Source organism: Sceloporus undulatus, chromosome 1, assembly GCF_019175285.1.
Source record: "Sceloporus undulatus isolate JIND9_A2432 ecotype Alabama chromosome 1, SceUnd_v1.1, whole genome shotgun sequence".
In the NCBI taxonomy this organism is placed as follows: domain Eukaryota; kingdom Metazoa; phylum Chordata; class Lepidosauria; order Squamata; family Phrynosomatidae; genus Sceloporus; species Sceloporus undulatus.
Genome location: NC_056522.1, coordinates 158,507,191 through 158,533,490, shown reverse-complemented (window position 1 = coordinate 158,533,490; position 26,300 = coordinate 158,507,191). Strand labels below are relative to the sequence as shown.

Below are 26,300 nucleotides of genomic sequence, written 5' to 3'. Positions count from 1 at the left end.
CTGCACCCACGTGGGCCAGAGGCTTCCAGAAAGTAACTGCGAGTGGCTGCGCGCACCTCTTTTTTTTGTTCCTCTCCTCGTTGCTGCTGCCACCATGTTGAGCGTCGCGCGCCTAATGGTTCTACGCCGCGGAGGGACCCCCTGCGGCCCCGCCCAGGTGAAGCGCGCGCTGGGAGGGGGGCTGAGGGAGGGGGGGGCAGGGGAGCGCGAGGAAGGACGGTTGGGCCACCCACGGCGCGCGGGAGGGGCGGGGCCAGGGGAGCCAGGGGCGTTGGGAGACCCCTCGCAAGAGTAGTAATAAATACAGTAATTCTCTTCTGTCTGGTGTTGCTGAGGGGGCGCGCTCTCAGCCACGATCCTGAGTTCTTGTGAACCGCCTTGGGTCCCTTTTTGGGAGAAAGGCGACATAAAAAAAATTAAATACATTAAAATATATCAATAAGTAAATAAATAAACTCAAAAGTGCTGGTCATGACCTATATAAAGTGCTACACTGCTTCTGTGTGTGTGTGTTTTGTGTGCCTTTTCTGACCTATGGCGACCCTATCATGGGGTTTTCTTGACCAAAAAAAGTTTCTTCAGAGGGGGTTTCCACTGAGGCTGAGAGAGTGTGACTCTTTGGCCAAGGTCACCCAGGGAGGGTTTTCATGATGGCTGGGAAGGGATGGTGTATCTGCCATGGTCCAGGCCTCAGAGGGGGAGAGAGAGAGGCTCAGCTTTAGCAGGCCTGGCCTAAAGAAGAGCCCTCCATCCGTGTCATCTGACATCATTCGGTTTCAAAGGGAGAGAAAGGCAGGCCCAGTTTCATCAGGCCTGGCCTAAAGTAAGAAGAAGAAGAGCCCTCCCACCATGCCTTCTGACATCATTCGGCCTCAGAGGGAGAGAAAGGCTAGCCAGATTAATCAAGCCTAGCCTAAAGTAAGAAGAAGAGCCCTCCCTTCAGATGGCATGGAGGGAGGGCTCTTCTTTAGGTCAGGCCTGATAAAGCTGAGCCTCTCTCTCCCCCTCTCAGAGGCCTGGAGGGGGAGAGAGGCAGGCCAAGCTTCATTAGTCCTGGCCTAAAGTAAGAAAACGAGGCCTTCCTCCATACCATCTGCCATCATTTGGCCTTGGAGAGAAAGGGAGGCCCAGCTCCACCAGGCCTTGCCTATAGTAAGAAAACAAGCCTTCCCTTCAGTCCATCTGCCAAGCCTCAGAGGGAGAGAAGAACTGCTGGACTTATTCTCCTTCCCAGTGCCATTCCCTTCTCCTTTTGTGTCATGTCTTTTTAGATTGTAAGACCAAGGGCAGGGAAATGTCTAATTAACTATCTGTAAGCTGCTCTGAGAGCCTTTCTGGCTGAAGAGAAGGGTATAAATACACTAAATAAATATGCCATGCTGCACATACTTTTGAGCACTGATTCTCAAACTCTGGCCTTCTGGATGCTTTGAACTTCTGCTCCCAGAATCCCAGACCTTTGCTCAAGATAGCTGAGGTTTCTGGAAGCTGAGGTTTTTAGGCTGTTGTGTTCTTTAAAGTCATTTCTGACTTATGGTGGCCTCAAGGCCGGGTTTTGTTGGCATGATTTGTTCAGTGGCGGTTTGACATTGCCTTTCCTGGGGCTGAGAGCATGTGAGTTACCCAAGGTCACAAGGTGGGCTTCATGGCCAAGTGAGGAATTGAACCTTGGTCTCCAGACTCATAGTACACCACACTGGTTCAGGTTATTTGAGAGACCATGCCTCCCAATATTCTCTCAGCCTCAGGGGAAGGCAATGGCAAACCTCTTCTGAACAAATCTTGCAAAGAAAACCCCATGATAGGATCACCTTAGGGTTGCCATAAGTCAGAAATGACTTGGAGATACACACAACACACACACACAAGCCGTGTAGAGCTTTACAGGTCACAACCATCACTTTGAATTGTTCCTGGAAACCATCTCCCCATTAGAACTTGTCCAAATACTAAGGTCTTCAGGGGAAGAATGCTTTCTCTCGGTCCCAGGCTCTCCTGATGAGGACATGAGAGAGAGTCTTCTCAGTGGCTGCTCCCAACCTCTGGGAATCCCTTCCATGGGAGATTACACTGGCTCGCTCTCTGCTCTCACCATATTATTACAGTGTGCCCTGCACATTCGCTAGAATTAGACCTGCATGACCCCTGTGAAAGCGCCCTCGCTTAATGCTATGGAATCCTGGGATTTGTAATTTTGTGAGACATTTAGTCTTCTCTGTCAGAGAGCTCTGGTCCCACAATAAACTACAACTCCCAGGATTCCGTATCACTGAGCCAGGGCAGTTAAAGCAGTCTCAAACCAGATTATTTCTGCAGTGTTTTTTGGACCTTAGAGACACCATAACTGACTTGGTGGGTTTGCTCTACTTGAGTTTTGCTTTGGCCTGAAGGTCCAGTCTTTTGAGCCTCAGCAGCAGGACCAATGTTTCTTAAGGTGCCCCAAGGAAAACTGAGGCATCGATACTTCCTTGTCATTTGCTCTTGTGCTGGCATCTGCAATTCAGATGTATACTGCGTTTAAACATGGAGGCTATATTTTTGCCATTGTATGTATCTAGCATGTAAGGAGATGTGGGCCTGTTACAGACTGCCAAAATAAAGCTGCTTCAGGTCTCTTTGGAGGTATGCTATTTAAATGATGCATGGGTCCTAAGAGTCCGGAGGTCGCGCCAAAGCCACACTCCATTCCTAAGCACTGGAGTGCAGCTTTTGGTGCAGCTTCCGGATTCTTAGGGTGCATGCATCATTTAAATAGCATACCTCCAAAAAGACCCGAAGCAGCTTTATTTTGGCAGTCTGTAACAGGCCAATATTATCACAAAACTGTTGTAAATGTTATTTGGGAAACTTCTTGGATTGGATGCACATGAAGGTAAAAGTATTGGGTTTTGTTTTTTTAGCATGCTGCCATACATATAGAAAAACTATCTATGGAATGTGGAACTTTAAGAGATATTTTCTTGATAGAGCTTGAGGACTTGAGAGTATAGTCTTCCATATGCTTAAATGGGAGAGAATACTATTGAGCTTGCTGGGATTTCCCTCAGAGTAAATATACACAGGGCTGGGATTTCAGTCTAGCACTTTTTATGGCTTCCCCGCTAGAGTAAACTAGCATGCTTGCCAAGGTTTTGCTCAACGGATGCATTTTTCTAATATAATTTACTTTGCTAGGGGACGTGTTTTATGGTTTAAAAGAATTAACAGAGATTATGCAAATTGTCACAATCTCATTACAAACAGCTCTTCAAAAACACATTTTGTAAGCTTTTTTCTTCTTCTTCTATAGGTTATCTGGGATGGGTTAAGTCAAGATATCCTCAGAGCAGTAGCAAGCAGGAAATATGCGTAAGTATCTAGAATATTTATATCCTGCTCTTCATCAAAAGAGGCTCTCAGAGTGGTGTACAACAGGCCCCTGCCCTCAGACCAACAATCTAAATAAGGCAGACACACTAGGAAAAAGCAGTGGCAATGGGAGAGGGAATTAAGTCCAGCAGATACTGCCTGTTTTTCTCTCCTTCTGAGGCCAGGGCAGTTGCAATTGGAATGGAGGGAATGCCTTTCATCTTCTTCTGGATCTAGGCATGATAGAGCTGTGTCTGTCTCTTCCTCTCCCTCCAAGATCAGGACAGTAGTGTACTTGAACAAACCAGCAGTTACTGATTTTGAGTTGTTGAAATGGCGATATATATTGAAAATCCTACACACAACTTGACTTACTTTTGTGGTGCAGATGAATAAGCATTTCCATGTCCAGAGTCCAAGATGTATTTGTGAATTCCGTACCCTTCACAAGAGTTGTGATATAATCTCTTCTCTGGGAAGCGTATGTCGATAAAAAGAAAAGGGGAAAGTGGGGCATTAAAAGAAGAGTAGTTATAGTTATGTGAGGGGTACAAGATATGCAAAAGCCTTCATAAATGGGCATTGCAAAGAGATGTGAAAAAAGCAAGCATGTCTGGCATTTACTCTGTGCCTAAGAAACAGCAAAAGAGAAAGGTCATGGTTTTTTGAGAGCAGGAGGCTTTCACATGATAGCTGGATGAGCAAAGGTCACAAGTGGGAAGGGGATGTATTAAGAATGGAGAAAGGGGGAGAGCAAGGTCATAGATAACTGGAGCATAGATGACCATGAGAGCATGGAGAACCAAAATCAGTGCAGGGATTAAAAGTGAGGAATTGGATGGTTAGAGGAAGAATAGTGAATTATTTTGGTTCTGAGTGTTGGATAAAGATGATTACAGAAAACCACAGGGGAAAATGCTGCCATTATTCAAGGTGGATAGAGATGTTTGTTAAGGATTCAGACAAGAGTAGTTTTGTTGTTGCAGTGTTATACTTGACTGTTTAAATTGTGTGCTGATTGTGGATCACTGTCTTTGTGAATATCTCATGGTTTCAGACATGTCAAATATTCCTATTAAAACTAAAGGTAGGAACATGGTTGAATAGTGAATAGGTGAAATTAGGACATAGGAATTCTGTGGAATCAGATCAAGTGTTATTATCTGGTCCTAACTGACAAATCAAATGTCTGTACAAGCACCACACAAAGTTGGTGACACTCCCCGCCCCCCTTTTCTCCAGCATTTATTATTCAGAGGTACAACTGTGCCAGCCAATCTGTTTCTTTTCACCATTTTTTCCTCCATCACTCCACCACCAGCAGTTAGTATTCTATGGCTGCTGAGGACATTTAAGTCTTTATTGAGTTGTTCAGGGTTTCTTTTTAGGATTGTTTTCTTCGTACAGCTTTTTTTTAATAGTTTGCCCACATCGGGCTGCTTCTAAGTCCACTGATACCTCCAATTTCTATGGGGATGTTGCCATTTTGTGTACCAATCTGGGCTAACGTTAACATATATGGTACTGCCTCCAACACAGAAATTTCATTTGCCTATTAAGATAGGGATAGAAGCATTTGTGGCCTTCCAGATATTGGGTGACATTAGGAAGGTCTCACTGGCTCCTAATGTATATGTATGGAAGAACAGCTCTTTCTCTCAGGAAGTAGGAGCAGATTTATATCTCTCCTGCTAGAAGTTGGCCCTCCATATGTACGGATTCTGCATCCATGGATTCCACCATCCATAGCTTGAAAATATATTTTTTTTTAAATCCAAAAAGCAAACCTTGATTTTATACGAAGGACACCATTTTACTACACTATTATGTACAATGGCACTTGAGCATCCACAGATTATGGTATCCATGCCAGGGCATGGAACCAAATCCATGGGAATACCAAGAGTAAATTGTATGCCAGTCTCCATCCTATTGCTTGTTTCTGTGTACCTATCTGTATGCTTATATTAGCTTAGTGTTTTGGAAGCAGATCTTCATTTGCTAGAAAAGTAATAATCAGTTACCTTAACCTAGATGGCAAACCTTTAATCCTTCATCTTTCAGCTCAGAAGCAATCAAAGGTGCTGTCATTGGTATTGATCTTGGCACAACCAACTCCTGTGTGGCAGTCATGGAAGGAAAGCAAGCAAAAGTGAGTGCAAAATAATTGGCCTCTTTTTTGAGTTGTTGATTTATCCTTCCAATTGCTGTTACCAATTAATAATTTTCTCTTACACAGGTGCTGGAAAACTCAGAAGGTGCCAGAACTACCCCTTCTGTTGTAGCATTTTCAAATGATGGCGAGCGATTGGTTGGCATGCCAGCTAAGCGGCAGGCTGTAACTAATCCGCCCAATACCTTCTATGCCACAAAACGGTTAATTGGGCGGCGATATGACGATGCAGAAGTGCAGAAAGATATGTAAGCAATTTTTTTAAAAAAAAATAATCTAAACATGTTTATGGGAATTATAGTCTTTTATACTTGTGTAGGTACATTATCTACAGGTGTCTTTAAGTTTTGTTGTTGTGTGCCTTCAAGTCATTTCTGACTTATGGCAACCCTAAAACAAACTTATCATGGGATTTTATGGGGCTGAGACTTGCCCAAGGTTACCCTGTGGGCATTCATGGCTGAGTGGGAATGAATAAAACCTTGGTCCAGAGTTTTGGTCCAATGTTCAAACCATTGTGCCATGGGTTATATAACTCAGAAATGGCCTAAAGTGTGTGAAAGAACCGTAACTGTCTGGAAGGGGGACATCTGTGGGCTTGATATCAAGGGACAGGGCCATACTTCCTCCCTGAGTTGACCAGAGCAGCTTTGCTCATGCCACATCATCCCCAGCTGGAGAAACTGCAATGTGGACAAAACCACACAATTTTAGGGCCACTTCATAAGCCATGTGGCTGAGCCAGGGAATGATTTTACCCCACTGTACCATTCCAAGTCAGGAAAAGTAAAGCAGAGTTGGGAATCTCCACTGTTTATCTTTGAGGGGAGATAAGCTGGGAGAGAAATCCATCCTGTTAATTCCAACATACTGCATGGTCTGAACTGCTTTTGAAGTTCTGTGGGCCAGATTAGTCCTGAAGACAAGAACTTCCCTTCTTTTGGTCTAAAACTGAATTGAAATATGTGAAGATAACTCAGTATTTTCATATATCTGAGTACAGTAGTGAAAGTAGCTTATTGCATGGGAGAAATATAGAAAAATGACAAATTTGTAAATAGCTGCACATTTTATTATTTGGAGAGAGAGGAATTCTTGTGAGATGGTAGCATATGCAATTTCCCTGTTTCTATGGATTTTACAATGCTTCCCACTTTCTCTTTTCTGGGAAAAAGAGAAAATGAAATCTCTGTTTCGGAGACAAAACAGAGATATTTGTTAAGTCAGGTCCATTGTTAAAACTGTTTGGAAGGACTATTTTTTACAGTTTCAGAATCAGTTGTTTGAATGTTGGAAGGGGGAATAGAGAGCAGCTGTTGTAGTGGGAAAACAGTGACAACTGCTCCTATATTATTATTGGGGCGTATATACAATATTAGCCTTTAGGAATCACTTTGTAGTGTTAAATGTTGCATCTGCTAGGATTGATTCCCATTTCATGAGTAATACCATTAGAATGCTTGGAATAATATTTCTAAAGAATTTGCTGCTGTGGATCCTAACTTCTTGTAAATACTTATGCTTTTAGCAAGAACGTTCCTTTTAAAATTGTCCGTGCCAGTAATGGTGATGCCTGGGTAGAAGCTCATGGAAAGTTGTATTCTCCAAGTCAGATTGGTGCCTTCATATTAATGAAAATGAAAGAAACTGCAGGTTTGTACAGAAGAATGTTTATGTGGCTATGCCTAATCATTATCCCCAGTCTAAGCTACTCACAAGGCAGAGGTGGCAGGAAAAAAATAAGATTGTTTCCTGTGTGCCACTCTCAGCTCCTTAGAGGAAGGGCAAACTGTCAGTTTTCTCCATAAATAATACAAAAAGGTTGCACACAAAACATCCTGTGTATTCATAATTAATTTTTGCAAAAATATGTGACAGTTCCATCGATACATAGGATTCAAAATATATACAAAAAAAACTGGTGTATTGTTAAATTGTCTTCTGATAGCTATGGAGCATCCAGTTGTGTTGCTCCTTTTTTATGGGGTCCAGATGAAGCTTGAAGACTTTACAGTGGTGTCTGTAACTGGGATTTGTAATTAGTTTGTGTTTCAGAGCAATTTTTGAAAGTATTCTATATGTATTTGGATAATGGCTAATACAGTTGCCCCTTTGTATCCTGTTTTGGACTCCCTTCCCCATTAATGCCAAAAACCATGTGACCTCAAGTCCTGTTGTTTTCAATGATGGTATGGCACATACATTCACTGCTGTTGAGGGGAATGGGATGGGGTCAACTGCAGATACTCGAATCCGTGGATGGCAAGCCTCTGTGTAGAAAAGGCTGACTGTATTCCTATGTCTGTTATATCTTGCTATCTTGCCTTTGCTATTGTTGGTACATTCCTTTGTGATGCTGTGGCTGTAACAGTTAAAATTTTAAGTAATAATATACAGATAATTCAAAGGAAAATGCACTGAAAACTTCTAGTTAGAAATATAGTGACGCATATTTCAGTAATGCAGCCAGCACTCTGCATCCAAGATACAATTGACTGGTTTGTTCTTACAGACACTTTCTGCTTGCTTTCTAGAAAACTACTTGGGACATCCTGCAAAAAATGCTGTAATTACAGTCCCTGCTTATTTCAATGATTCTCAAAGGCAGGTAAGGTTGCTGAAATCCGAGTTTCTGTGATCTCTGTATCTGTTTCCCATTATCTTTTGTTTGTCAGAAAGAGAATGTTCAGGACAGTTTTCTGTATATGTTACTCTGTAAAAATGTTTTGCTAGGTCTTAAAAGGCATTGAGACTTGCATATACTATATGAGAGTTAGTATGTTGTGGAGTAATAATTGGAATCAAATCTGGATCTATATATGAACAAACAATATTTAATTTGCTTCCCTCTTCTTTCAAGGCAACTAAAGATGCAGGACAGATTGCTGGACTCAATGTTCTGAGAGTGATAAATGAGCCCACTGCTGCAGCTCTGGCCTATGGGTTAGACAAGGCTGAAGACAAAGTGTAAGCATCTAGTTATTCTATATGATTTTAACAATTCTACTTTGTAAAATCTCCCCACTGGCTGACTGTTAGTTTCCGGGCAAGGTACAAGGTGTTGGTTTTAACTTTAAAGCCCTACATGGCTTGGGTCCTGACTTCTTGCAGAAGTGCCTTCTCCCATATAATCCACCCCGCACTCTTCTTTCTACTGGGAAGAATCTACTATAACTTAAGAGGACTAGACTTTCAGCAGTGTCCCAGAGATCTTTTTCATCAGCCGCTCCTAGACTCTGGAATGACCTGCTGGACGGGATCCATCAGATTACCACCTTGGAAACCTTCAAGAAGGCTATTAAGATGGAATTCTTCCAGCAGGCCTTTCCAGACTAGAACACCCTTGCTGACCTGCCTCCGCTCCTCTCTTCTTTCATCCTCCATCTTTTATCTGTTACCCTACCCGGACTCCATCTGAAAAAAATTTATCTCATATTAATGTATTTGTACATTGATGTTTTTAATTTTTCTTTTTTGGTTTAATCTCTTTTTAGGACTTGATTGTGTTTTTATGCTGGGGGGAGAGTTGAGGATTTTGGAATTTTTAATGCATTTCTCTTATTATTTTACTGCTGTAATCTGCTTGGATTCCCTGAGATTAAGCGGAATACAAATAAATTGTTATTGTTGTTGTTGTTGTTGTTGTTATTATTATTACTACTTCATATCTTCAGGAAGCCTGAGCTCTTATGCTTCATTGTCCAATAGATCTAATAAAACTATTGGCTCCTCTAGCTGCCAGCTTCTGAGTATTGCTGCATGTTGATATTATTAGGACAATAGGAGTGCTTCCTGGAATTTTGAGGCAAGCAGGGATGATGGAAGATTGATAACTAACCTTTCAAATAAAAAGTTCTTGTGTGTTTAATATCGGGAAAGATAGATCTGTTTCATCAGAGATGTAGGGCGAAACTTCAGACTGGCAGCATTCCTTTTTTAATACATCTGCTTAACATTCAGGAGTTTTGAATGGTGACTATTGAAAAGTCCACCATTTCTCTTATAATTGAGCCATATTCTTGTTACTGTTGTTCCCTTTCTTTTCTAAGATATTCCAGTTTTTACCAGTTATTTATCAAAATAAGGTTGAACAGATGATACTGATAATGGAGGTCCTTTTCAATTAAAAGTTGCTGAAAGAGGAATTAGATTTTTAGATTAAAAGTGGTTGAAGGGGCAGTTAACACTTAACTCCTTGCAGATAGTTGAAGAGTTGACATACCCCATGCTGTATGGACACATTAAGTGATGATGTGTATGTTTTCTTTCATCTAGTATTGCAGTCTATGACTTGGGTGGTGGCACTTTTGATATTTCTATCTTGGAAATTCAGAAGGGAGTTTTTGAAGTCAAATCTACTAATGGTGACACTTTCTTGGGTGGTGAAGATTTCGATCAGGCATTGTTACAACATATTGTAAAAGAGTTCAAAAGAGAGGTGAGTAATTCACATTTCTCAGTTTGGTTTTCAGAAAGCTACGTCTGTTGATTTTTTGAAGTGTGAGGTTAATCCAATCTTAAAGATACAGCTGCCAACAAACTTTTGAGTTAATTAGCAACCCCCTGCTGATTTTTCACAATAAAGGCATTTTTTTTCCTTCCTCTTACCATTGGTCTTGTTGAAACCATCCAGCAACTAAGTCTTCCACAAAGTATATTTCTGTCTTGTGAGCACAGCACAGAGATGACAGTCTCTGTAAAATGAATATGTTTTCATAAATATCTCATGATATGGTGGTAGGCATGTGTGCTGTAGTTCCTTCCTAAGAACTATGAATGAGATATATATAACTTCAGATACTTTGACATATGATAAAAAAGACCTGAAGCAGCTTTATTTTGGCCTGTCTGTATGAGCCCTATGTTTACTTTAAACCAGGGCTGGGGAGTAGGAGCAGCAGGCCTGGAGGCCCTGATCCACCACTTCTGCAGGCTTTGGGGAAGCAGTAAACGCCGCTTCCCTGCGGCCTGGAAAGAGATGTCCTTTGGGCTTCATGCCCCACGGACACCCCAACAGCGGTGAGGAAAGAGAGAAAGGGGCCACTCGGCCACTTTCTCTTCCGTATCGCTGGTGCGGTTGTTTAAAGGCTGCACCAGCGATACATGCAGCGAAAGGAGCTCTGTTTCGGAGCTCCTTTCGGTGCTGCTGATAGGGCGCCACAAGTGCATGCACGTCGCGCCGTGCCGTCATAATGGCAGCGCCCATGTAGACAGGGCGCCACCATTTTGATGCCGTGGTTACATGCTGGGGTTGCGGGGCGTCTGTAAAAGACGCCCTGAGGCAACCCTAGGACATATCCAGGCCAGTGCAAAGTGCCGGTCTGGATACCGCCCAAATTATATTGCACTGGGAAAGGCACAGGGAGGCAAAGAGGGACACTTACGCACTCACACACATGTCAGCCTTGCATAGCAACTGGGACTTTTCCCCGAGGCTGGGGAGTAGGAGCAGGAGTAGGAGTAAAAGGTTTTTACAGGAGTAGGAGTCAACATAACATTAAGAAAAAATATCTTACTCCGGAGTAGGACAAGGAGTAAGCCCAAAATGACCACTACTCCCCAGCCCTGCTTTAAACAGTTGATAATAGGTTCTGCTAGTTTTATTTAGACACAAATTTTGATATATCCTTTTTGATTTTGTAACCATGATGAGGTATTCTTTCTTTTCTGCAGCTGAAATAAAAGCATAGGGTTGAAACAGATGGCCCTAAAGGGGCAGCTTGATTCCACACCTTTGAACACTGTATCGGGGCCACAGCCTTGCTGGCTCAAAAAGAAGTGGCAGAACGCCACTCTATTTTGATCTGGCAAAAAGTCGGCTTTTGCGCTACAGCAGCAGCTTTTCGGCACTCCTGTGGCATATAAATATTGCGCTGCCAGAGCACCGTAACGCTGCCCGCTGAGAGCAGCTTTGGGGCATGCGTCATGTAAACGTCATTCCTCCCTGCATCCCCAAAGCTGGTGTATTGTGCCAGTCTGCTTTGCTCCATAGTTAACTTAGGGTTGATAGGTGTTCAGTTACTGGGCTGTAACTAGATTAGATCTGAAAAAGGTTCCCAGTTTCACTTATCAAAAACTCGACAATGTATCACAATTCAGAAATTTGTCTCAAGCCCAGTAGATCTTATATGTTAGACCATGTTTGCTACAAAGTCTCTTAAGTTGTCTGTAGTGCAGTAGAACTGATACTGCTACAGTACTTATGTTCTTTAATATTTTGAGGGTTGCTCAAGAAAACGTTTGCTCATGAAGAGCTGGTTTGAATATTGAATATACAACAGGTTGTGGGGATGTTTTTGCATCCTTTATTCCACCTATAAAAGAGCATGGCTGTGTTTGTTCTTTTTTTCAGACAGGCGTTGATTTAATGAAAGATAACATGGCTCTACAGAGAGTGAGGGAAGCCTCTGAAAAAGCGAAATGTGAACTCTCTTCTTCAGTCCAGGTGATCAACTCACGCTACCATTATGTTTTCATATGGATCCTTTCCAATATTGATTCCTGGATTTCTTTAGTTTGAGAATGATGTAAAGCTGTTGCTCAGTCCCATTGTAGCACTTTAAAAGCAAACTGTGAAGTGTCTAGTGATCCTATAGATGTGCTTGGTGCTTTGGCAAGATAGTTACTTGTTTAAGTTCTGTTACATCTATAACATGAGAGCTTGGACTAAGGTTGATAGTAACATGTGCTACTTTTGATTAAGAAATGTGGACATTCTTGATTTTACTTGAGATTGCTAAGAGCAATTATCAATGGATCAATCAGATTGCTAGGGACATTGAGCACATTTAATTCCCCTTCCCAAAACTGGTACCTTTGAGAATAGTCACTGAAGTATTTATTCCACTTTAACAGCTATAATAAATGCATTATAGTTTGAAATTGCATTACTTGCATGGAATGCACAAGAACAACAAAGTAGATGCTTTATAATAACATTTATTTATAATACCCTTTCCTCAAAAGGACGGAACATCAAATATATATAATATAAAATGTACGACAAAACAAGACACTATAAAATACTAAAATAATATATACTGAAAACAAACTCCTTATCAGTCACTACCCATCTTGGTCACCTTAGGCACACTCAGCAACTCAGTCAAGCAAATTGAAAAGGAAGGTCTTCAACCCTTTATGAAAGCAAGTGAGAGCCTTCTCCAGCCAGAGGTGCAAAGGAAGACTGTTCCACAAATGTGAAGCCAGATCTTGAAAGTCTTGCAGCCTTCATAGAGCCATATGCATTAGTGGAACTGCCAATAATCCTTTGCTTGTAGATCTTAGATTCTTAGATGGTACCTTTGAAGATCTGATGAAAAGTCTACTGCTGTTCCAAGAAATTTGGTTGATAATTTCTTCCTGCATTATTTCTAATACTTGATGTTCTTTGTATTGCAGACAGACATCAACTTGCCATACCTTACAATGGATGCTTCAGGACCAAAGCATTTGAATATGAAGCTGTCTCGCTCTCAGTTTGAAGGGATTGTAGCTGATCTGATCAGAAGGACAGTTGCACCTTGCCAGAAAGCCATGCAAGATGCTGAAGTCAGCAAGAGTGACATTGGCGAAGTTATCTTGGTTGGCGGTATGACCAGAATGCCAAAGGTATACTAGATTCCCTGTGACTTGAGATACTTGAATCTCATCATCCTGGAGCCAATGTGGTGCCCTTTGGACCTTGCCTGGCTCTTAAAAAAACAGCAAAAGTTAATGAAATGTGTTAATCAGTGGAGAGGGTTGGTGTAAAAGTCAGTATTACCCTTGACACAGTGAAGCATATGTTGTTTTTGTAACTCTTATGCATGAAATATTTTGTTACATCTGAAATCTAAGTAGCTTTGATATAAGGTTTTCATTCTCAGATTTAAGGGCTGTTTGGAGGTTTTTAGCTACTTTCAAGTACCCTTTTCTGTGCTATGTGGAAGGATACTTCAAAGAGCTCTGTATGAGGGAAAGGGTAAAATACCCTCTTTTGAACATTCTTCAGTCTGAAAGCAGGACCTATCCCTGATTGTAATGTAGATGGAAGAAAAGCATTGACATCATGATAATGGAAACCCCTGTTTTCAAGCTGTCATTTTCTTTTTAGATTTTCTCACATCTATTAAGTTTCCTGTTACATTTTTTGTTTGTGGATAAATGTTTTGACCACACTGCTCTTGCCATATGTCTGTCTTGCAAGGTTCAGTCCTAGCACTTTGCAAAATATAATTATGTAAAGGTAGCTATGAGGCAAAGGGACAAAAATCCCATAAGGTTTTCGGCTGGGTGCATATGGGACAGCTGTGTTTGGCTCCTGTGAGATATGATGCTTGTCTTGCACAGCAAATTTCAAGGCTTCTGCTCCTTATTGGTAATAGATAGCAGTGTACGTTGTATATTGCCACAACAGGAAGATACTGGCAATTTGTCTGTATTAGTGGTGTGTGCCTTCAAGTCGTTTCTGACTTATGGCAACCCTAAGGTGAGCCTTTCATGGGGTTTTCTTGGCAAGATTTGTTCAGTAGAGGTTTGCCGTTGTCTTCCTCTGAGGCTGAGAGCATGTGGCTTGCCCAAGGTCACCCAGTGGGTTTCATGGCCAAGCTGGGAATTGAACCCCAGTCACCAGAATTGTAGTCCAACACTCAAACCACTACACTACACTAGTTCTGGCAATTTTGTCAACTGGGAGTGAATTGAAATGGCATTATTGAATATTGTGTAACTGTTTCTGTCTGTATTACTGTTCTGTGTGTTTTTATTCAGGTGCAGCAGACTGTACAGGATATGTTTGGTCGTGCTCCTAGCAAAGCAGTTAATCCTGATGAAGCTGTTGCTATTGGTGCTGCCATCCAAGGAGGTGTCTTGGCTGGGGATGTTACTGATGTGCTCCTGCTTGATGTGACTCCTCTTTCTCTTGGAATTGAGACTCTGGGGGGTGTATTTACTAAGCTGATCAATAGGAACACAACCATTCCAACCAAGAAGAGTCAGGTGAGAAGGACAGTGATCTGAATATTGCTTTGTCTAAAATGTCCTTTGGGTTCTTTTCTGTACTTTTTCACTGTATTTCTTACCCTGCTTTATCCTGTACAGTTGTTCACCTAAGACCAGAATGTTTCTCTGTTGAACTATTATTAAAGGCATATTTATCCTGCTTTGCAACTGAAAAGCTTGCAGAATAGTTTGCATGTAATCAGTGAAAACCAAATCTTTGCTTTCAGGCATACAGCGTAAAAGAAACATCAGAAAGAAGTGGGAAAGGGTCATTCAGGCCAAATCCTAAAGTTAAATAGTAACTCTTGTAATCGGCTTTGGAGAGAGGACTGGTCCAGCAAATCTGGTCCTTTCAGCAGAAGTGGAGTGGTCTTGCTTATCATTTCTCTCTCGTTCTCTCTAACAGATTGGTGTTAGATGATAGGGTTTTGCTCATAACATTTAAAATAATCTGAAAATATGGGTTTACCACACTATAGCAGTAGCTTTTGACACCTGTATTCATGGCATAATCAGTAGACTGTGGCCAGTTATATTCAAGAGAAGCTCACATAAGATATGAGGTGGTGGCAAGGCTGACAGTCCACTGGGGATGCTGCCTTGTTTTACGGCTGTAAGGTAGATGATAGTTTTTCTGGAATTTAATTCTGTGTTTGTCTGTGTTTACTTCTCATATGCTAACAGGATAAAAAGAAATAAACTTATAGTCAAAACTTATATTTTGGCTTGATTGTCTTAAGTACTTTGTCTTTGCCTCCAAACGTTTAGCTATAGAACATTGCCACATAACACCACTGGTATTAAATATGTTTCTCTTCCATAGGTATTTTCTACAGCAGCCGATGGACAGACTCAGGTGGAAATCAAAGTCCATCAGGGTGAAAGGGAAATGGCTGCGGACAATAAACTGCTTGGCCAGTTTACTTTGGTATGTTAATGTCTGATGTGAAGGCATATTTTTGTCTACAGTAATAGTTATAAAACTGTGGAATGCCAGTTCACTGCCTGTTAGCTTGGCAAAACATCTCTGCAAAAAACCATAAACTCTTATGAAACAGTGCTGATAAGAGGTCCTCTTTTTTTAAGCCGAACCCTATAAAGTCACTAGTGCCTTCAATAATGTTCAAACTGCTGTTCTGTTATTTTTTTAAAGAATGCTCTAGCAGGTGTTGTCTGTCTGTTGTTTTTCTAATATAAATTGGAGACTCTACTCAAGTTGCATCTGTACCCTACTCAGGGGTGTAGTTACAGCACAAGGAGCTGTTTTGTACCAGTTTTAAGCATTGTTCCATCTAGATCAGTGTTGCCTTATACTTATTGGCCACAGTTCATCAAGGTTTCAAGCAGAATCATTCCAGTCCTGCCTAGTGGATACCTAGGGCCTTTTGAATGCCAAGCAAGTCTATTACCCCTGTCCTTCAGCCCTCCTTCAATATAGCTGTGGTCAACAAATGGGTTTTCTTTTGCTTCTCTTATGGTTTGGAACAAGACATGGCATTTCTGCCAGTTGCCATAGTTGTTACAAAGCTGTCCCTAATGAGCTTACGTAACTATGTTACCAGTTATATAGACTCTGAAGAATAGGGAGTAGATAGAGACTGTTGTAGCAGGCTGCTTTAGTAAATAATAAATTCAGCCACAAGTTCAAGCCTAGAATGCTCATAGCATCAAAGTTTATTAATAACTGGATCTCTTTAGCGTTATCAACAGAGTATTTTGTGATTCCAGGTTGGGATTCCACCAGCTCCAAGGGGAGTACCCCAGATTGAGGTGACTTTTGACATTGATGCCAATGGAATTGTTCACGTGTCTGCAAAAGACAAAGGCACAGGACGGGAGCAACAGAGTGAGTGCATGGTTATTTACTTCTTTAAAGAGGAGGATGGATGAAAAAAATGTGGTTGCAGTCTAGTGTTTGGGGGTAACCCATGAACACACACACTTAAAAGCTTGAGCAAAGGAGTAAATCTAGAATGAAGGTGTAGAAAATACCAGTGAGCCAAATGTGACCCTTGGGAACGTTACATTTTGCATCCTCTAAACCCAGTTTATATGGGGTAGAAGTGCTGAAAAATACAACAGAAAAGACTGCCACAAAAATATGGCAGCTTGACTTCCTTTGCCCTCCACTACTCCCCCCCCCCAAAAAAAAAATATTACAAGGGTCATCAGTTTACTTCTAGTCTTCCGCGAAGTGGCTGTGCAGCTTGCAGATGGCTGAGGGAATGCCTCCATTCCCTCTACGGTTGCCCTGCCCTATTCTAGAAGAAAGCTGCTTGTGAACTAGGTGATCATTTAGAACTGCACTTCCAATCTGAGCTTTCCTTTTTCTTGAAGCATTTGATGAGATGTCTGAAGTTTGGTTGCTGGCCAGTGACAGATTAGTGTGTGCTGTGATGCAATCTATCAACGCCTCATTCTGAAAACTTATGTGGAAGATTGATGACTGAGCACACACAGTTAGGAAGCTGGCCTGCCAGGTCTTTGGGAATACAGAATCTGTTCCTAATTATGACAGAGCATCTGAGGTGTTAGAAAAAGTTAGATTATGCAAGAAGGATGTGGTTCTTAAATGAAAGGCAAGCTGTCATTTTTTTAAAAAAATAAAGGACAAAACACACTAATTGTGGAGTTCATGTCATTGCTGCCTTCTCTTAAACTCCACATGTAGAACCAAGAATTCTGAATGCTTAGCCTTAGCTAGTTAGCACTAGCTGTGCTAACAATGTGCGGACACAGATAAATGTCTGGTAATTACATTTAAAATGAGATATATGCTAACAAATGCTTATCTGTTAACCCAGGGCAAATGGTCCCACTATGATGTCTTTCAGATGTGTTGGACTACAATTTACAGCCATGCTAGTTGGGGTTGGTAGGAGTTGTAGTTCAAGATATTTGAAGTGTACCATGTGAGGAAGATTGCCTGTGAGTAAACATTAAAACAAGGGTTGAAAATAATGTTGTGTAAACTGGATTTTTCCCCTCATTTCACATTACAGTTGTGATACAGTCTTCTGGTGGTCTTAGCAAAGATGATATTGAGAATATGGTGAAGAATGCTGAGAAATATGCAGAAGAAGACAGACGAAAAAAGGTAATGTTTATCAGGGTAAAATCTTTATTTCTAATGCAGCTGCATCTTTTATAAAGGTGGAGTTAACAGCTCTGATGCCAAATAAAAGTCAGCAGTTTATGTCTATGATAATTTTTGTGGTAAAACAGTGCAACTGCATATTGCATTCACTAATCTTGCAAAGTTTTTTTCAGACATATTGCAGAATAGTTACATAGCTTATAAATAGTCAGTTTTCTGTAAGTTACATGATGATGATTTTGGATTGAAAGTTTCCAGATTGTTTGGTTAGAGTATATGAGGTATATCCTACAACTTCAGCTGAAGTAGAGTCTTTTTATACAGACTCTGCTTCTGCTGAAGTTGTAGGATATACTTCATATACTCTAATCAAACAATCTGGCAGTAGTTCTCAACCTTCCTAATGTTGCGACCCTTTAATACAGTTCCTCATGTTGTGGTGACCTCCAACCATAGAGAAGCGGTGTCTTGGTTCCTAAGACCATCAGAAATATGTGTTTTCTGATGGTCTTCAGCAACTCCTGTGAAAGGGTTGTTTGACTCCCAAAAGGTTCACGACCCACAAGTTGCGAACTGCTGGTATAAAAGTACAAATAAGAATAGTATTTCCATTTCTATACCACTTCATACTGAACTAAGCAGTCTCTAAGTGGTTCACAACGCGTAAGCCATTTGCCTCCAACAAGCTGGGTAATTATTTTACCGACCTCCGAAAGGATGGAAGGTTGAGTTGACCTTGAAGCCCCTCAGGATTGAACTCACAACTGTAGTAACACCAAGTCTGCTCAAAGCCAAAGCTACTAACAGTAGCAGATCTCAAAAACCTGGGGGAAACAAAACAGATTCATGAGGACACTATTTTTTTATGAACAGAAGGACTAGCTGGGACATTGAATGAATTATGTAAAGCTGTTATCATGAAAGATTTCAGTCTTTGCTATAGCATGTCTTCCCACTTGAGTATGGTACCTTTTCTGTGAAAAAATCGGTGTGAGTGCCATGACAATACAATGTATCTGTGGTACATCTGTTATCAGTAGGAATGTTTTTGAAAAACTACAGTCTCCTCACTATATGTAGTTGCTGTCACCAAAGTACATTAAGACTACAGATTTTCAGTTATGAATTGAAAATACAAACTGCTTATATCACATAGTCTATATGGTCTACTTGTAAATAAATCTTATAACATATAAACATTACAATCTGTTAGCACATGCCTCCCACTTTTATTGAGATACTATCATCTTTTTGCATGGCAGTTTCTGCATGGCAGGGGGTTGGACTGGATGGCCCTTGTGGTCTCTTCCAAGTCTACGATCCTATTCTATGATTCTGTTAGGTTTTTCACAGTATGTTTGTGACCACATCTTGGCTACATGATTAGGAGTCATGTAGCGTTCACATTAGTAACTTCAAGGAAGCATAGAGCAGTTTCCAATAAGTCTGCAAGTAATGTTTAGTTCTTTCCAGTCCCCATTGACATTTTAAGGGTTTTGCATACTTATCTTATCAGTGTTCTTTTTTTAGGAACGTGTTGAAGCTGTGAACATGGCAGAAGGAATTATCCATGATACAGAATCCAAGATGGAAGAGTTTAAAGATCAGCTGCCAGCTGATGAGGTTGGTATCATTTGATTCTTTGTGATAAAAGCAATTATCGATTTGTTTCACTCAGTGGACATAGACTTTGGGCCGGAACAGACTGGCATAAAAAGCTGGCTTCCAGCCAGCTTGGGATGGAGCGCACGGACGTGGCCCCAAGATGCCTGGAAGCTGGCTTCAGTCCACCCAGCTTGCCACACATGGTCTGGCTTCTGGGTGCCCCGGCAGCATGGTGTTTATACACCACACGTTGCCAGAGCACCTTAAAGCCAGCTTCCAGCTGTGGTGGCGGGTAAAAATCTGGCTTTTTGCTGTGACAGCTTCAAGGCACATTGAGGCTGTGCTGTGCAGTTGCTGTGGCCTCAATCCACCTTTGGAAGGGGTGGCTTAAAACTGCCCTTTTGGGGTGGTCTGTTTCACCCCAGAGTTCACTTGTTTGCTTGCTTTATTCAGAACCTGCACAACTTACATTTCGGAAGATAGTAAGTAAGCTATCATAATGAGAGAAGCTTTTAAACAACCCATGCTCTTTATAGCAACCCCAGAAAATATAGGTAATAATATATATAACTATATGAATATTCAGGTATGGGGTTCTATCCCTTATGTGAAGAAGTAATGCTGAAAAAAGCAGACTCTTGATTATCCAAATGTATGTGTGTGGAAGGGGGGGACTTCACAGTATCCAGTACTGTTCCATTAACAGCTAGTGATGTCACTTGAATTCATATCATCTACCTAGAATTTACAAACCTTGCTGAATTGAAATCCTCACTGCCAAATACAAGCCAAGCATTAAAATCTCAAACAATTTTCTCCACCTAGTTGCTAGTTTTGCTACTGCTCACCTAATGAAGGAAGATAAACACTTCCCTCCCCACACACACCTGATAATGTTACAGCTAACTAGTTTTGCCAGTGCACTTGGCTTGCTGCTGTCTAAAAATTAGCTGAAGCACCAGTGATATAGAAAGCAATTTAATTTTTTTATAATCATCTTCCACTTCCATATGCTCTCCAAAGAAATAATACTGAGTTACATAGGATTTCCAGACAATCACTCATCCAGGTACATGCAAGAGTTTTCCTGCCTCTGTTCAGCAAGAACAGACTCTGTTCTGTCTGGTTCTCACTAAGGTATTCAATCTACGGTGCCACTTTGGACTAAGTATGGGGTTTAGGTGATTGAGGTTTCAATCCAAACACACTTGTTTGTAATATATTGAAAACAAGCGGGTTGGAATTAATTGTACTAGTCTTTCTTCTTGGCTTGTTTTCCCCCCATTTATGTGGGGAAGTTTTGTTTTGTTTTTTGGGAGGGGAATTCAATCACATGAGTCCTACCTGCAGTCCAGGAACAGACTGACTACCCTAGTGAAACGAAGGCCATTTTCTGTCCTTGGTACTGATAGGGTGCTGCTTGCTATGTAAGTCTAATCTTGTGTGTATCGCCTTCAGGGGGAGGGGGGAATTCCTCAACACCCTTCATCCAGATCAAAGGGAACAAGTAGTACTATCCCTGGGTAGTAGCCAATAGAGACATAGGTGAGGCCACTGTTATGATACCATGGTTGGTCATCATGATTCACTTCAGACAGCATCTTCAAAGGCATCTAAGCCACCTGCCCTGTGCTTTAGATGTATGAAAGTATATGTGGTACAAGTAGTCCCTTCTGTATAGCCCATTCTGAGTTCCCGAATTAGGAATTGGGGTGCAGGGAGAGTAGGAGAGCAGAGAAACTGGCAGAAGATACAGAGGCTGATGCAAAGCTACATTCTTCTTTGTGCTGCCATTCCCAAAAGCAGCAGGACAGCAAAGTTGTTCTGGAGTAATTCTGCAGGACAACAGAGTAGTAGATTTTAGTAATCAGCAAGAGAAGCTACATAAGGAGCACCTCACTACTGAAAGTGTGAATTTGTTACGCTTACACTGACTTGAAGAGACCCCAAGATCACAAGACTTGCTAATGTCAGCAGTGTACTTTCCTTATGTGTTTATTGACCCATGGGTGCAGACTGTGGCTTCATAGTCTTCCTGGTTTACTTGATTTAGGTTGCGATCTGCCTTTCACAGAGAATAAAAATAATTATAGGCATGCTTTCTGACTGCTTTTTAGTGCAACAAACTGAAAGAAGAAATTGCAAAAATGAGAGAGCTGTTGGCTCGTAAAGATAGCGAAACAGGCGAGAACATCAGGCAGGCAGCAACCACCTTGCAGCAAGCATCCCTGAAACTTTTTGAGATGGCCTATAAGAAGGTAAGAAAGCAACATGTTGAAAATTTGGGTGGGCAGGGGAAAAGGGGGTAGTTTCAGAGTCAGAAGGGTCTGGGCATGTGATCTTAAAATGGTCAAAAGAGTAAAGGAATCCAAACACAACCAAAAGGTAAAAAAATGTTAAGAGATCTACTATTGGGCACTGCAAAAACTCCTCTGACTGTTAAATGAGGCCATAGCCGACCTTAGGAATGATGGAAAAGCTTCAGTAAACATTTGCTTGCAGTCACCAGTTTCAGATTGATGGGGAGCTAACTACTTATTAACGTAAACATAAATGTTTTCTTCATTTATCTCATTTATGCTGTGTAAACATCACATGTCAACTTTTGACTTTTCTTCAACATCACAGGACCACTTTCACTTCTGGCTAAATGATCTTGTGGGTTAAATTGTACAATCATTATCTAAGTTAGATTATGTTTTTTGAATCAATTTTCCAATGAAAGACTGGTCCCATGGGTGGTACAGACTTAATATGTATATTTGGGAAAGCTTACTTTATTTACGTATTTATTGTTTGGGTGCAAACATGATTTTCAGTCCCTGAATCTGCTTGATTCTGATACATACATTGAAGGGGAGGGAGAGATCATGTGTATATAGTTAATGGGAATCATGTTGCCCTTGTTGAGGGGTCCCTTGCAGTCCTCAGTTCTACAAACCGGATTTAAAACAGCAATAATAAAAACAAAACAAAGGGGCCATAGAAGCACCTTTTGCAGCTGAAATTAGCCTCTGGTGAGTGTACCTTTAAAACTTTCTTAAATTAAGAAGAAGTGACTTAGTTTTTGCTAATCTCCCTAGCACTACTGATATGGGATTGGGAGGTGCTGAAAATGGTTGTGATCCTTAGAACATATCTAATGTTGATAATATATCTCTGAAGGGTGATCAGAGAAGTAAACTGTTTCCCATCTGAAATGAAAACAACTTCCCTACCTTCAGTATTGGAGAGAGAAAGTGAGACTGTTCTTAGCCAGTAGCTATGTTAGGTGAAGTTTTTTTTAATTAATCACCTGCCATAGCCTCATTTGAATGTCTGTGGACCCCACCCCACCCCCCTTCCCCTGGTTTCATCTCAGGACATCATCCAGGTTTGTGGTGTGCCTTCCATTCATTTCTGACTTATGGCAACCCTATCACGGGGTTTTCTTGGCATGTTTCTTCAGGGGGGGGGTTGTCATTGCCATCATCTTGATGCTGAGAGTGTGTGACTTGCCCAAGGTCACTCAGTGAGTTTCCATGGCTGAGCTGGGATTTGAACCCTGGTCTTCCAAGGTCCCAGACCACTACACCATACTGGCTTTGTGCAGGTACCATGAATTTTAACATCAATTCAGAATTCCCCTTCTTTTCTCCTGAAGCCTCCCACCCCTCAAAAAACAAACAAAACCCAAACCATTCCTTTTCATAAAGGCTTGCTATGCTGATAAGGTCTCAGATTTTTGTGGCCTTCTGGTGGTCCTAATAAAAGTGTTACATTGAAATATTAAAAATAAAACATATTATTATATTGGATTATGACTCTGGAGAGCAGGGTTTGAATCCCAGCTTGGCCATAGAAACTCACTGGGTGGCCTTGGAGGTTGGCAATGGTAAACTCCTTGTGAAGAAATTTGTCAAAAAACACTATGATAGCTTCACTTTAAGATTGCCATAGGTTGCCATAGGAAATGACTTGAAGGCACATTAACAACATTGATATGTACTTGTGACTTTTTCTTATGGCCAACATGGCTATGTTGGCTTTTTTATAAAAGTTTAGAAATGTCTACAAATATAATCCAGATTCTATAAATTGTATAAATGGTCTTTCTCATTATTCAAACCCCAGAATATTAGTAAAAGACATCAGGCAAGCCAAACCACTTGAATTTCTTCATAAGAAAGTACATGAGTGTGATTGTTCTAGCTGGCCACTGAAGTACTCTGAAGTAACATCTGTTAACTTATTGCTCTGATATCCTTTATCAGGAATTCTCTCTACTTGAAAATATGGCTTACAGACACATTATCTGAGTCTTTAGAGATAATTCTGTTAACATGTAAATTTAATCAGTATAACTACAGACAGGCGAATTATGAACGTCAAAAAAATGACCGCCATTGCTGGTAGCTTTTTTAAAAAGGTAACGTTTCTGTGAGTGAATACATGGGAAGAATTTTCATACTGGCCACTGGAAGTAAATTTCTGGTAATTATGGGGACTTTATTTATGGACACTGCCAAGTAAGGCCCTTCTACTTATGCACATTCTCCTCTTTGCTGCCGTTTTGATACCTATTTGCAGTGTCTTTGTCGCTCCTCTTATGGGACCCTAGAGACTATGGCCAAAACCAGAAATGGGAATCATTCAACCATCCAGATGTAGTTGGTGGATTAGAGATGAATGCTGGGTTTTGCACTTGTAGTTCTGCCCTTTCATCATATTTTATCTTAAAAGAGTTAAGGGTTTTCTAGGAATATAGCCATCCCCTGTGATGGCTGCAAACACTATCTGTATATGTGCCTTCTAATGGCTTGTTAACGTATGGTTATTCCATGAATTTTATAGGATTTTCTTAGGCATGGTATATTCAGTTCCTTCCTCTGAAATACAGCCTACAGTACTGGGTATTCATTGGCAGTCTCCCAAGTATTAACCAGAGCTGAGCTGACCCTGTTTAGCTTCCAAAAATCAGACAGGATCTGGTATGTTTAGAGTATTTAGGCAATAAAGCAGTACCTCGTATCGAAGAGTCTTCAGAACTAATATCCATGATCACAGTTTAAAAAATAAAATGCTTTTCAAAATAGACCAGTCAGATGGCAGTTCTTGACAGAAGAAAATAAAAACTTCCCTAATACCAAAGCAGCTTGTTAGATTAGAAAGAATGTTATTGGGCCTCAGATTTGCTGCATTTAACACTATATACTTTTTCCCCCCCAGATGGCATCAGAGCGGGAAAGTTCTGGAAGTTCGGGGAGCTCTGGCGATCAGAAAGAGGAAAAGCAGTAACTTGCAGTCTTCCATAGATTGCAGCAGGAGGAGGACAATGTTCCAAAGCTTGGGAAGCAAGGGAACTTCCTGAGCAGCTGTGGGCAGACTTATGTCTTACTGTGTTTTTGCAGTATTCTATACATAATTTCCTGAATGTATAAATTTAGTGAAGGTGTCTACTTGTGTAATTATCATTCAACAGAAATCAATTAATGCAAGAAAACTCCCCAAGGTCAGTGACATTTTCAAGTGTGTCCTAAGGATTTGTGGAGTTCTTACTTCTGAGAAAGAGGAATAAGTGCAGCAGTAACTTCTGAAAGTTTAGGAACCATATCACAAATCCATGGTGGGGTGAGGATTCTTGATGCCTGCATGGTATGTTCCACCCTTAGTAACAGATACTCCTTTTGGGAACAGATTTCTGCTTCAGCATGAAGGGATATTAATGGGGCCTGGATTCAGAGGAGGCAGGGATTAATCTACTTTGGTAGAGAATATGCAAATTTGCACCTTAATTTAGTATCCTTGTCTAAAAGGAAATGGGTTGTTTTACTGTAGCTGTAACTATAAGTAAGGCTACTCCAAAGCACCATGTACTGCTTGTCTAGGCTTTTTGCTCTGCCCAGCATCTCTTCCCTCCTTGCAGAAGCACTGCTTCCTTATTAATAAAATTGTTCTTTCTTGGTCTAACTTGTAGAATTTTGGGGGGAAATGCACAACTCTCCTCTTTTCCCACCAGCCCATTTGAGGTGTCGTGTGACAGGTTTTGTGTGAGGATCCTGCCACTGCCGTACAGCTCACTTAGCTTTCTCCTCATGCTTTGTCCACCTTTTAGACAGGTTGCTACTGAGAAACACAGTTTCCATCCAACAATTTACATCTTTAAAAGCAGGACTTTTTCTGGTGTAACTGTTACCAAGTGATTTACTATGTGAATTTAGGCCCTGGTTCATTTGACATCTCTTCTGCAGCCATCCCTTTGCAAAGAAATACATGGCAGAAATGGTTGTTATAATTGTCCCTGCTAACAGTAAGCAAGTACCTACTTTTGCTTCACTACCTAGTAACAATTACAGAAATCAGCAAATGGTGTAAAACCCCTAAAATTTGTGTGTATATACTTGTGCAGGAGGAGGTGTTACATGCAGGTTTTCACTTGTCAATGTTTATGAATAGGTATGCCTTTCTTTCCCTTCCATCTGCAAACGGAACTATTGCATTTTATCTCGGGAGAAGGGGAAAAGCAACAGTAGCATTAAGAACAGCCACAGATACTTTCCGCTTTCAGGAGGAGGCCGCTTGACAATGAAGTAGATGTCCCACCTCCTGTGTCTGTGCACCTCAGTCTTAATGCATATTTGCTGAAATCAGTGGAACTCATTCCAGGAAAGTATAAGGATTCCCTGTTTAATTATACTTCTATCAATACTGACTTATAGGTAAGGTTTGTCAGCTTTACCTACTTTGTAAAGCCTAAAACATAGCCGAAGAAGAAGAAGAAGATATACTTTTCAAAGGGATTTTAGATGGGTAGCATTTTTGGAACATGCATAGCAAAAACAAATTGTAGTTGGCTGAGTACAGCAAATGCCTAACTTGAAAACAACAGACAAAGTCAGTGTTTCTCTCCTGAATTTTACTGAAGATCACAATGTAAATTAGAGATGTAGATAGGAAGCTCCTGTACTTCCTCCAAGCAGTTCAAGGCAGCATTTCAATTTATTGTTGAAAGTACAGATTGAGATCAGACATGTACCAAAGACCAGTTAATAGCTTTATTGTAGAACTGGAAGTCAAAAGCCAATTTCCTGATATCTATGCCTAAATCCTGACTTG

The 26,300-nt window shown here is 41.0% G+C and overlaps 1 protein-coding gene and 1 non-coding gene across 2 annotated transcripts; both read left to right on the top strand.

Annotated features, from left to right (window-relative positions):
* On the top strand, positions 1-25,148 carry HSPA9 (heat shock protein family A (Hsp70) member 9). The gene is made up of 17 exons (XM_042471839.1): positions 1-157; positions 3,290-3,348; positions 5,413-5,500; positions 5,588-5,769; positions 7,050-7,174; positions 8,056-8,129; positions 8,382-8,488; positions 9,797-9,959; positions 11,874-11,966; positions 12,923-13,132; positions 14,273-14,500; positions 15,327-15,431; positions 16,232-16,349; positions 17,506-17,600; positions 19,131-19,223; positions 21,323-21,463; positions 24,414-25,148. The coding sequence occupies exons 1-17, from the start codon at positions 95-97 to the stop codon at positions 24,480-24,482; spliced, it is 2,013 nt and encodes a 670-aa protein (XP_042327773.1). The 5' UTR covers positions 1-94; the 3' UTR covers positions 24,483-25,148.
* On the top strand, positions 16,892-16,958 carry LOC121920129. Its single transcript, XR_006101661.1, has one exon. It is a non-coding gene; the product is annotated as a small nucleolar RNA SNORD63 (small nucleolar RNA).
* Positions 25,149-26,300: the final 1,152 nt, after the last annotated feature.